Genomic DNA, 12,663 nt, shown 5'->3' on the forward strand with positions numbered 1-12,663 from the left:
TCATCATCTCCACTCAGCTTGTCTTCTCTTTTGGGGAGACTTGAGGCCAGCTTAGATCATCAGCTCCCAGGCTAGGAACTGACACTTTTCATGGGAGAAGTGCAGCCCAGTGTCTAAATTGGCACTTAGTGGGTGGCCTTTGATGGAGGTGAAACTGGGCTGCTCCAGAGATTCTGATGTTTAAAAAACTCTTTAATGATTTCCCACTGCCTTCAGGATCAAGTACAAAGGCCTAAACCCATCCTCCAAGGCCCCGTCTGATGAGGCTTCTGCCTACCTCTCCAGCTTCTTTCCACCACTTTGTGCCCCAAACTCTTACCTGCCTCTATCCATCCTCCACAGATCAGACAAGGTGACCTTTTTCAGCCGCTAAGACCCTCCGAAGAATTTGCATTACACTGAGAATAAAACCCGGACTCCTTAGCACGTGCTACAAGTCCCTCCATGATCTGGCCCCTGCCTACCTGGTTTCCTTCCATCTCCCCCTTTCACCACATCTCAGCCAAACTGCCCTCCTTCCTGTTCCTTGAACACAGCTCTTCCTCATATGGCGAGCTTTGCAACTGCTATTCCCTCATCCAGGGATGCTCTTCCAGGCTTTTCCTTCTCATCCTCTAAGTCTTTGCTAGCTCTCCGACCAGCCAGCCCAGATGCATCTCCCCAGTCATTCCCTGTTCCAGCACTGTTTTTTATTTCATTCTCTGAAGTGATCACGTTTGTTTGTCTCCCCCTAGAATTTGAGCACTGCAAGGGTAGGGAGTATGTCTGTCTTGTTCACCAGCATATTCCGCGTGTCTAGACTGGTGGGCCTGGCATCAAATAGGTGTCAATAAAAATCAGTGAGTGAGTGAGTGAATAGAGCCAGTGGTTTTCAAACTTGAGTGAGCATCAGAACCAGCTGGAGGCTTGTCATAACTGAGGTTGCTGGGCTTCCCTGGTGGCGCAGTGGTTGAGAATCTGCCTGCCAATGCAGGGGACACGGGTTCGAGCCCTGGTCTGGGAGGAGCCCACATGCCGCGGAGTAACTAGGCCCACGAGCCACAACTACTGAGCCTGCGCATCTGGAGCCTGTGCTCCGCAACAAGAGAGGCCGCGACAGTGAGAGGCCCGCGCACCGCGATGAAGAGTGGCCCCCACTTGCCGCAACTAGAGAAAGCCCTCGCACAGAAACGAAGACCCAACACAGCCAAAAATAAATAAATAAATAACTAAAATTAAAAAATAAAAAACAAAACACTCAGATTGTTGGCCCTATCCTCAGCGTTCCTGATTTGGTAGGTCTGAGGTGAGGCCCAAGAATTTGCCTTTCTCCCAGGTTCCCAGGTGACATTGAACTTGCTGGTCCACAGACCACACTTTGAGAAATGCTGGTACCAGCCCAAGCCAAATGCTTGAGTTCTAGGCTTACGTATGTTTGATATCTCCAGGCCTTTGCTCCCTGTCTTTGCTTTCTAGTTTCCTTTATTCCTTGGGCAAGCCTTCACCATTGCTTCCAGACCCAGGATGAGCATCACTTCTTCCAGGAGGCCTTCTCCAGTCCTTGGTGCCCAAGTCTACATCCTCCAGTACCTGGTGCAAAAGCTGTCCTCACCTCATCACAGTGCATTGAGTTACCCCTGAACGTGGTCTTCCCACACCACCGGTCCTCCGGGGGCCTTAGTCATGTCTGTGCTCCACTGGGAGCTCAGGGGGGCTCCCCATGCACTCCACGAGGGCATGTGATGCCTCTGAAAATGAAGTCAGACCCGACCTCTGTGCACCTCTAGATTTGCAGCTCTCTGTCAGGCTGAATGCTTTGCCCCAAGCCTTCTTCCTCTCGCTCTTTCCTCTGACCAAACTCAGCCCTTTCTAACAGTGGCTTCTTCTCCCTTTTGCCTCCAGTGTTTAATTTCTCAGCCTGTGCGCAAACCTAAACTGTTCCATTTATTTGGTCAGCTGTAATGTCATAACTGTGGAGAGGGCCAGGTTGCTTCCTTGACACGAGCAATGCTAAAATTGGTTCTAAGGCAAAAAAAAAAAAAAAAAAAACGAGAGGGAGAGAGAGACATTTCTTAATGGCTTGTGCAATTCCAATTTTATCTTCCTAACTGCTGTTCTTTGACGTTATCCCCATTTTTGCAAATAATTTTGAGAAACCTCAGTGCTGTCCCCTTGCCTACTATAAAGTCGATTGGAGGGCAGAAGAGTTGGGGGTTCCTAGAGGCCCGCCTGCTGGAAGGTTTCAGACTCAAGAGGTCTGTGGGTCTGAGGCACGCTCGTGCTTTGGGAGAAACTCACCTTGCCGTGGTGTTGGAGCTGCACCCAGCCTCCGTAACCGAATCTCTGTCGGGGAGAGGAAGCACAGTTAGACTGAAAGGTCAAAGCAGAGAGGACTGCAATAAAGGCGCATCTCTGGGACAGAGCATCCCAAGCTCTATCCTTTCAAGCAACACTTTCCCATTTTTCCCCACGCCCATGATCACTTACTCAACATTTATATTCAAATCAATGTTTTTCCCGAAATGTATTTATTCCGGAAGAAAATTCTCTATCATAGAAGTGCTAGTTTTACCTTTTCTCCTAATGCAGGTTGTAATTTTTAAATAAGGATGCACATTAAAAAACATTTGTGTACCACCTAAAATCCTTTCCAGGCCACTAGGAGTACAGACCATAGGGACCACTCTTTAGGAAATACCGTCTTAGAACATTAACCCTGTTCTTCAAACTGTGGTTTGCAATCTGTGAGTAGATCATGAAATCAGTTTAGTGGTTAATGACCCAGATGTTCTAAAAACATGAAATAGTACGTGTAACAGATAAGGCTGGTGTCCTACCCATATTCCTTCCCGGTAGTGCGTCTCTACACACCAGCCCTCCTTCAACTAAAAGCACTCGCATTTCTTTGACAAGATTTTCCCTTTTGTCATTGGCGCCAACTTTGATTAGGGTCTTCTAGAAGATCAGAAGTACCAGGAAATTAGTGGTGCTAATTTCCACCCCCCAAATCCCTCAGTCAACGACTGAGGGCATTTGTATATAAACTGCACACACTGGTGTCCTCACCTCCTCGGGCAGGATGTCTCTGAGGTGAGGCACACATTCTGCACTTTCACTGGCTGCCTTGCTTTCCCTGTGTCTCATTTCCCCACTCTACTGGTGTTTCCTGGCATCACCTCCAGAGTAAACTGTTCACATTTGAATCCGTATCTCAGGGTCTGCTTCTTGGAAAACCCAAGCTAAGATAGTAAAGCAATGGAATGGAATGGAATGGAATGAAATAGGATAGGATAGGATAGCATAGCATAGCATAGCATAGCATAGCATAGAACAAATACATTAGAATGGCTTCTGTGCAGTATTAGTTTCATGAAACTGTTGTTTCCATTATAGATATAAATGTTTGTACCGAGTCACAGTATGAAATATATTTCTTCTTGGGGGTCATGAATAAAAATATTTGAAAGATTCTGCCTGTGAGCATAGGCATATATGACTCATGTAACTATAGGTTTTAAAATCTCATTCTGTTCATTCATTCATTCATTTGTCAAACCCTCATGGAGTCCCGCCATGACCAGCCTTTCTAGGACAGAGAAAATAGAAGTGAAGGACAGTTGCAGCCTGTGTGGAGCACAGTCTTGAGAGGGCGAGGCCGGGGTGGGTGGGTAATTGAAGAGCCTTACCATGTGTGAGGCATGCTGTGATAGAGTGACATACAGGTTCCCCGGGAGGAGCGGGGGAGGGTACTGACACACAACATGGGCCAGGCGGTGTCATGGGAGGGAGGCTGGAAAGGTAATCTGGGGTCAGATTGGAGAGGTGCTTCCAGTGTTCAGCATTTCCACTCTCCAGAGCAATGGCTCTCAAAGTGTGAAGTTAGGGGGAGGGCGTGGAGGCCAGAGACCACAGTGTAAAGGGCTCATGGACAGCTCTTGTCAGCAACAGTGGGTAGGGGTAGTGAAGCTAAGTATTGCGCAACTCCTCGCTTGTTGTGGTTGGATGAGACCAGGTGACCGTGGCTTGGGTCTCATGTCACGGTACAGGGATGTTGTCTTGAGGGGACCAGGTTTTGGCAGATCCCTCTTCCTGGCTTCCCTCTCACCTGCAGACTCAGAGGGGAGGTCTGGGCCTGCAGCACAGGGGTGTTGGTGTGTCTCTATGTCTGTCCCTGCATTCGGCCCCAGTGGACTTAAGATTTGGTCAGTTCTTTACCAGCCTTATTCTACCTGGGCAGAAGGTCTGTTCTTGAATTCCAGCTCCAAATTGTCACAGTAGCTCTGGAAGTCCACCTGCCTCCTCCCAGGTGACACTGGAGGACCTGGCTTAGTAGGCTGGTCACGCAAGGGGACCTGTCCATCAGGGACCCTAGTTTCTCCTCCCGGCACCCAATTTCTCCTTTGTCGGTGCCCTCCCACCCCTTCATGCATTCAGTACCCTTGTGCTTTTCCCCTCTCTTCTCCTGGATAAAGCTGCCCAGAGTGCATGTCGGGGGAAGGGGTGGAATGGCCTCAATCAGTTACACTTTAGAGTAAACCGAAATGCTCTCTCGAACCGGAAATTTACCATTGAAATCTTACTTTACCATAAAAGGAAAGGTTTTATTTCCTTCTTTCCTTCCCGCCTTCTTTCCTTCCATCCTTCCTCTGTTCCTTCCTTCCTCACTTTCTTTCTTTCTTTTTCTTAATTCCCTATGGAATGTTAACCCATAAGTTAGCTGGTGAGAGAAGTATTGCCCTGGGGAAGGGCAGAGAGGCAGGGAGGGGCAGAACGGAAGGATCTGGTCACACACAACAGTGCGCCTACAAGATACTTTCTTGGAGTAACTTAACATCTTGAAGCTGTTGTTTTCTTATGTGTGAAATGAGGCTCACCGCAGTCGCGGTGACATAAGGTTTTATGGGAATTGACTGAAACAATTCGGACAAAGCTCTGGACACCAGACCTGGCTTACAGAAAGGGCTTCATCAATGCTAACAATGATAATGGTGGTGACGGTGGTAGAAGCAGAGGCGGTGGTGGCGGTAGTGGTGATGACGGTGGTAGGGATGGTGGTGATAGTAATGGCAGTGGTGGAAGCTATGACATGGTAGTGGTGATAGTTGTGGTAGTGAATTTGGTGACAGTGGTGGTACCAATGATGGTGATGGTAGTGGTGGCAGGCAGTAATGGCAGTGGGGGTGGCATGGTGGTGACAGCCTCTTCCATGCTGAGGTCGTGAAATAAGGTGTATGCTGGGAGCAGACACTAAGGAGTGCTGTGAAGGAAGGAGCCCTTTGTCACTCTGTGTTCCTCCCTTCCCTGTCTTGGAAAGCACTTGGAACGCTTTGGAACACCTTGTACTTGCCCTGAGCCTTTACAAAGACCTAACCTATTTGGGGCAACTTTATTCTGCTCCAACTCTGGCCTCCACACAATCCCCAGGCTCTCATCCTAGGTTGAACAAAGCCTGGGGTCTGAAATTTTTGACCCTCGGAGTAGTTTTTGCCAGAGCGTATGCCAGGAGGCATTTACCATCTGAAAATGTTTGACAGTGACCGGTGTCCCATAGACATTTATGGGCGTGACAAATAGAAAACATATTAAAAATTCAAGGGAGGGCTTCCCTGGTGGCACAGTGGTTGAGAGTCCGCCTGCCGATGCAGGGGACGCGGGTTAGTGCCCCGGTCCGGGAGGATCCCACATGCCGCGGAGCGGCTGGACCCGTGAGCCATGGCCGCTGAGCCTGCGCATCCGGAGCCTGTGCTCCGCAATGGGAGAGGCCACAACAGTGAGAGGCCCGCGTACCGCCAAAAAAAAAAAAAAAACGGTTAAAAATTCAAGGGAATTCAGTTCTGTCTACAAGAGTTGTGTTTCTGAAATGGGTATATGTGAATCAGAGGTTGATGAGCTGAATGACATTTTTAATGTCTTGGGGACCTCACACTCATGAGGTGAATAATGAACCTCCTGGGTGATGAAACCAGATATCTGTTTCCTCAGAGGAGTTGTTTAAAAGTCAAGTTATGTCTGGAATTTTGTCTCCTAAAAGCTTACAGTAATCAAGTACAATTAAATCATCACTAATGAAAGAAGATGTAAATATATTTTTTTCCTAAAGGCTGGAATTTTGGGACCCCATTTAAAATTAGAAGAATCTTTGCAAACCCTACTATCGGACACCTAGTAGGTGGGCAATGAAGTCTTGCTGAAGGAAAAAGCTGAAACCTTATTAGCATCCTTGTTGTTATGAATAATCTCATTGTGGATCAATCTGAAACAACTTTCACCCTGGTTTCTTGGGCCAGAGTGTGGGTCCTGATTCATCAGGAACAATGTAATCAAGTGCACTCTTTCTACCTCAGGTAGATTTCCCCCCTAAGGATCTTAACTCTAACTCTGACTACAATCATTATTAGCAAGTGAAAATGAAAAAATTTCTCAAATCCCAGTCCTTTGTAATCATTAGTTAATCACCAACCCAGGAGTGTTGATTCTGCTTTTCTATTTCTTCACTGCTTAAGGAGGTCAAGGATTTTGAAGTGTGTCTATTAATATTTAACAAGAAAAGGCAGGTTTGAAAAGAGATATCAGTTCTTCCAAAGGGGCTTCATCTTCCAAAATAAAACTAGGACTGGCTTATTCTTTTCACTTTTTTTTTATTGGGAAATTTGAAAAAATGGTGAGAAAAGATCGGAGATTGATGTTTTGAAATAATATTTTACCTACTAAGAAACGATTTGAAGACAAAGGAAATTCTGCTAGAAGAATTGAACGCTATGAACACCAAGGACTGTCTGCTATCCACTAATGTCACTTAAATACTCTAATCATATAGACTGGAAATAAGGAAAGAGAGAGAGAGAGAAGGAACCCAGCACCATTTAGTTGTATTTTTATTTATCTCCCTCCTCCCAGTTTGAAAACACAAACTGTTTTCTGCGAATTGTTTCATCACTGACTTGCCTGCAGTCCAACGGAAACTTCCAGCACATAGCAGATCACATTGCTTGACCTGCTGTGAGGAAGCCCTCAGTGGGTTTACATGAGTGTGAAGAGTTAGGGAGGGGGCTGGTGTCTAGCAGAGGGAAGCAGGGACATCCCCCCCATTGATGTGCTCCTGGGCAGCTCTCAGAAGGTAGGTGTGGGCGTAGAGCTATGGAGGGGCCACCATAGCCCCACGAAGTTCTGGGATTCTAGGCTCATTTCTGAGACTCAGGGGCCTCATTTGTCCAGCAGGACTAATGATAGAAATCCTATCTGAAACTCACAAGATTTTATGTGAATCAAATTGCATGTATATATTGCTCTCTGGAAGTGTAAGAGTATTATTATTATTATTACTACCATCAGCAGCATCATAATCATCAAGTATATCAGTTATTGAAACAAAAACAGACTCACAGACATAGAGAACAGGCTTGTGGTTGCCAAGGGGGAAGGGAAATAGGGAAGGGAAGGATTGGGAGTATGGGATTAGCAGAGGCAAACTATTATATATAGGGTGGATAAACAACAAGGTCCTACTGTATAGCACAGGGAACTATATTCAATATCCTGTGACAAACCATAATGGAAAAGAATATGAGAAAGAATATATATATATTATATGTATATATACTCAGTTATATACATATAACTGAGTCACTTTGCTGTACAGAAGAAATTAGCACAGCATTGTAAATCAACTATACTTCAATACATTTTTTTTTTTAAAGTATATCAGTTATCTGCTTGCAGGGTGTGACACTGCTTGATAAAAGCCTGGTTTATGGGTACGAAATGCCCCTCCCCTCTTTTCAGGAATAATTAGAAGATAGGAGGGCATAACTAGAAGATAGGAAGGCATAACTAGAAGATAAGAAGGCATAACATAAAGAGCCAGCAGAACTTGTGCATGGGGAATCTCCAGGGCACACAGCTGTGGTTATAGCCTCCCCATGCTCTGCATCCCTGAGCTTCTGGAGCAGTTTTGTTTTGTTTTGTTTTTGGAGCAGTTTTAACAATGCCTTCAGGGCCCTGCATTAGGTGGGGCGGCTAGAAATTGTCAGCTCTTGGTGACCAGTTCTCAGCTTAAAGTGGAGGCAGGCTTGGGAGGTAGGGTTATGGCACAGGATACTAGGTAGAATGTTTTGGGTATTCATCACTAACATTGTGAAGTGGTGTCTACACTTTAATAAAATATGATGAGGGTGACAGCATTCAGAGCAGCAAGTTCCCATGTAGGCACTTAGGCTCCTTTTGGAGGGGTTAGTTTGATAGAGTTAGTTCTTACCATGAACTATAATAGGAAAACCTTTCAAAGATGGTTTAGCATCACTTGTATTTTCTGATCTACAATGTCCACTGTCCATCTTACCTAAAATACCAGTGGACAAAGAAACACTTAAGATCACCATTCTTCCAGGAGACAAATATGAGAAGAAAATCGTTTCATCTACCTGCACAATGAAACAGTGAACCACATTTTATATGGTTCCTATGTTTTGATATGTGGTTCATATCTTTTGATATGAAGAGGTCACTCATTTTTCCTCACTTGGGATAAAAAAGATGAAACACTATGAGTAGTGTATAAGTACTAGAGAAGGCTGAAGATTGGGTAAAATCTGATACTTAGCCCGAACAAAACTCAAACCAACTTTAAATTTCTTTCATTTTCCCCAACTTACTGTTTTAGTGTTCACTTAAAAGTTCTTAATGACAAAAGGAAATTTCCATCTTTTGAGAAACACAGAGAAGAGTCTTGAGAGACATTCATTGTGCAAACGTTTCATGTCATTTCCTCTAGTTTTTTTTTTTTGATGTTCCTACTCTGTACTTCATAACAAGGATTTACAGCTTAAAGAACATCAAAAAGGCATGGTTTCAGACAGTGTCTTAAAATAGACTAAAAAAAAATTCCACAGAGCTATCATTTGGTGCTTCTAAAACTTATTTTAAACATTTTAGGAAGGAGATATGTTTTAGAAGTAATGAGAACCTATCACATTCTGTTTTTTAATAGTCTCTTACTTGAAACTGTAATTGGCACCTATCTCCCCAGCAGCTGAATATGTGACTTAAATGGAAGTAAACCTGCTTGACTTACATTGTCCAGAAGTTTTAAAGAGTGCTTCATTTGAGGGGAAAAGGGATTTTGAGAGAACACTTACTTCTTTTTATCAATGTTCTTTCAAAATAAATATGAAGTCATTTAAAAAAACTAGGAAATCAGAATAACTTAATAACTACCAAATAACTTAAAATCATTCCTAAAGCAGAGAAACTTAACATCTAACTTCCAGAATAAGACATCATTCTATAGTAGTGGCATTGAGAAATGCTGGAGAAGTTCTAGAAATAATTCAGCAAATTAATCACCATTACCTTCTTTAGATCTGGCCATTCTGTTGGTAGAATATGACTGTGGATGTCAATTTTCATCTCCACGGGATCAGAGGAGACGCATGTAAAGAAAGAAGTTTTGATATGAAGAGGTCTTCATGAAAACCATGCAGTTAATTGATTTACTTCGTCCTTACAGCTGCCTGCAGGAACCACGCAGTATGCCTGCTCAGCCGGTGTAGATCCATTGGAGCTGCCTTCTTAAAGTCCACAGCTCTGTTTATCTGTCGACTTGGCTTTGGGTCAACAACTCTTTGGTAATCAGGACTCCGGGCACAAAATTAAAAAAAAAACAAAATTGTACTAAACCCCGTGAGGTCAAATGTACTGCAGACTGCTTTTGAGTTACAGCAGGTCAAAAATGGACTAATCTTTGTTTTTGAATATTTTAATTTTTATCAAGATATACATAGTTAAAAATCTAATATCAGAAGACTTTTAAAGGAAATAATAGATCCCTGACTCATCTGTTCTTATTCTTGGTTTCATTCCCCAGAAGAAACCAATTGTAATGCTTTTTGCTTTTTTTTTTTTTTTTTGCGATATGTGGGCCTCTCACTGTCGTGGCCTTTCCCGTTGCCGGACGCGCAAGCTCAGCGGCCACGGCTCACAGGCCCAGCCGCTACGCGGCTCACGGGCCCAGCCGCTACGCGGCATGTGGGATCCTCCCAGACCGGGGCACGAACCCGTATCCCCTGCATCGGCAGGCGGACTCTCAACCACTGCGCCACCAGGGAGGCCCGCTTTTTGCTTTTTGTATGGTAGTTACCTCTAGGTCTTTAAACAATACTTAACAATTGGCTTGTTGATGAAAATCTAGCATGTTGAAACGTGTGGAGTAAGTTTCATCTTGACTTTTAAATCACAGAAAGAACCCATAGTTGGTACATGTTATTTCCTCCATTGCCTTTTCTTTCATTTGTTCATTCCTGCATTTGACAAACTTTTATTGAGAACTACTATATGCTGAGAATATAAGGTTGAATGAGAGACTAAATGATACGTACATTGTTATAGGTATTTGTACAGAGTGTAAGTGTAGGGGGAAGTAGAGGGTTGTCAGAGCAGTTTGGGGAGGGCTTCCACTGGAGCATAAAGGGAGGCTTATGGTCATGCTTCCAAAGAGAGCCTGGAGCAAAGTAGCCCTTTATTGTTCTGTGTTTGTCCTTTCCTATTCCTGGAAAGCTTAAAATGTTCAGGGGACCTAAGGACCCTGGCAGAACCTTGAACCTGCTTTGGAATGCTTCCATCAGCTCAGTCTCCACACTGAAGGGACTAGGTAGTTTAAAAAAAACAGCCTTCCTACTAGGCTATTCAACTAGAATCTGGATAAATTTTAAACAAACATTCTTTTCAACTAGATTATGGATAAATTATAACAAACATATGTTTAAATGCTTGCTCAGCTTGAAAGAAAATACAGGAAATCCTCAAGATCATTTTTGTAAAAAGTTCAATGAGCTTAAGCAAATGAATTAGCCTTAAAATAACATGGAGGCACATGCCAGTATTCAGAGTAAGTGTAAGCAGTTTTAAAGCACTTTCTATGGGCTAGGCACTGTTCCAAGCATTTTACTCAAATCAATTCATTTATTCTTGATAACATTCCTATAAGAGGAACTATTACCAATATTCATTTGATAGGAGAGGAAACTGAAGCACAGAGAAGTTAGGTAACTTGTCCATAGTCACACAATAGTGAGTGTGTAAGTAAATAAGCCAGAATTTGAACCCAGGTAATGTGGATTCAGAACCCTGGAGCTTTGAAAATTAATATCCTAGAGGGAAGTGGGAGATCATACCATAGGCTTGTATGAAATTGAGACTCCTTCGTCAATGAATTGGAAGAGACACTTGCATGGAGATGCGAGGGGATTGAGCGTATATAAGAGTATATAAGGGTGTCACAAAGTACAAAGGGTAGATTAAGAAAGTCTAAAAGGAGTCTAATTGGAGTGCTAAAAGAGGAGAGAGAAGTTGGAGGAGAGATATTCCAAGAGATAATAGCTAGGGATCAAAACCTATATCTACAAGGATTAAGAAAAAGAACTCCCTTTTTAGAAACTTTCCAGTGAAACTACAGAACACCAAAAATAAAGATCCTATAAACTGCTAGAGAGAAAAAGAGAATACCTTCAAAACTCAGCAATTAGACTGACAGCCAGCTTCTCACAGCAATGATGGTAGCCATAGGACAATAGAATAATATGTTCAAAAAGCTAATAGTCAACCTGGAACTGTATACCTTGTAAAATTTTATTTTAACAATGAAGAAGAAGTAAAGAAATTTTCAGACAAAAACTGAGTTTCCTACCAACAGAACTCACTTAAGGAATTTTTAATGATATACTCCAGAAAGGAGGAAAAATGACCCCAGGAAAATATTGTCTGAAATGTAAAATGAGTGGGGAGTAAAGAAACTAGTAATCTTATACATACATTTAAATAATATTTTTAATAATAATAATAATAGTGATGATGATGATGGTGATGCCTATTTTACAGAGTTAAGGTGCGAGCAAAAGGTTGTCCAGCTATATTCTTTTTTTTTTAAATGAATTTATTTATTTATTTATTTATTTATTTTTGTCTGAGCTGGGTCTTTGTTGCTGTGCGCGGGCTTTCTTTAGTTGCAGCGAGTGGGGGCTACTCTTTGTTGCGGTACACCAAGGGCTTCTCATTGCTGTGGCTTCTCTTGTTGCAGAGCACAGGCTCTAGGCACCGCAGGCTTCAGCAGTTGTGGCACGCGGGCTTCAGTAGTTGTGGCTCACAGGCTCTAGAGCACAGGCTCAGTAGTTGTGGCACACGGGCTTAGTTGCTCCGCAGCATGTGGGATCTTCCCAGACCGGGGCTCGAACCCGTGTCCCCGGCATTGGCAGGCGGATTCTTAACCACTGTGCCGCCAGGGAAGCCCTGTCCAGCTATATTCTTGTTTTTTCTCTCCAAAGCATGCCCTCCTAACAGTGAATCTCCTAATTTTAACATCTTTTGCAATCTTGATAAGCCAAGAATTTCCTAAATCATCAAGTCCTGGTTCCTTTTCTCTTAGCAGTTTTTCGATCTTTTTCCTTTTGCATTTGACTATAAACAGCAAGAAAGAGCCAGGATGAACCTTTAACATTTTGCTTAGAAATCTCCTCAGCTAAATATCCAATTTCATCACTTATAAGCTCTGATTTCCACACAACTGCAGGACACACAATTGGGCTACGTTTTCCATCACTGTATAACAAGGATCCTCTTTCCTCCACTTTCTAGAATGTCCCTCATTTCCTTCTGAGTCCTCACCATTAGTGCCTTTAACATCCATATTTCTAC

General features: G+C 43.4%; 1 protein-coding gene across 2 annotated transcripts in view; it reads right to left on the bottom strand.

Annotated features, from left to right (window-relative positions):
* Positions 1 to 9,515, bottom strand: part of ACMSD (aminocarboxymuconate semialdehyde decarboxylase) — a 63,164-nt gene extending 53,649 nt beyond the window's left edge. The window contains exons 1-2 of one of the 2 annotated variants that reach the window (XM_007446029.1): positions 9,328 to 9,515; positions 2,278 to 2,322 (exon numbers count right to left, since the gene is read on the bottom strand). In XM_007446029.1, the coding sequence (XP_007446091.1) occupies positions 2,278 to 2,322; positions 9,328 to 9,384 (102 nt within the window). In that variant the 5' untranslated portion in view covers positions 9,385 to 9,515. The remainder of the gene's footprint in view (positions 1 to 2,277; positions 2,323 to 9,327) is intronic. The other variant, XM_007446030.1, reaches the window with a different exon arrangement.
* Between the last annotated feature and the right edge of the window lie 3,148 nt (positions 9,516 to 12,663).

Source organism: Lipotes vexillifer, unplaced genomic scaffold (assembly GCF_000442215.2).
Source record: "Lipotes vexillifer unplaced genomic scaffold, Lipotes_vexillifer_v1.1 scaffold1771, whole genome shotgun sequence".
NCBI classification, from domain to species: Eukaryota; Metazoa; Chordata; class Mammalia; order Artiodactyla; family Lipotidae; genus Lipotes; species Lipotes vexillifer.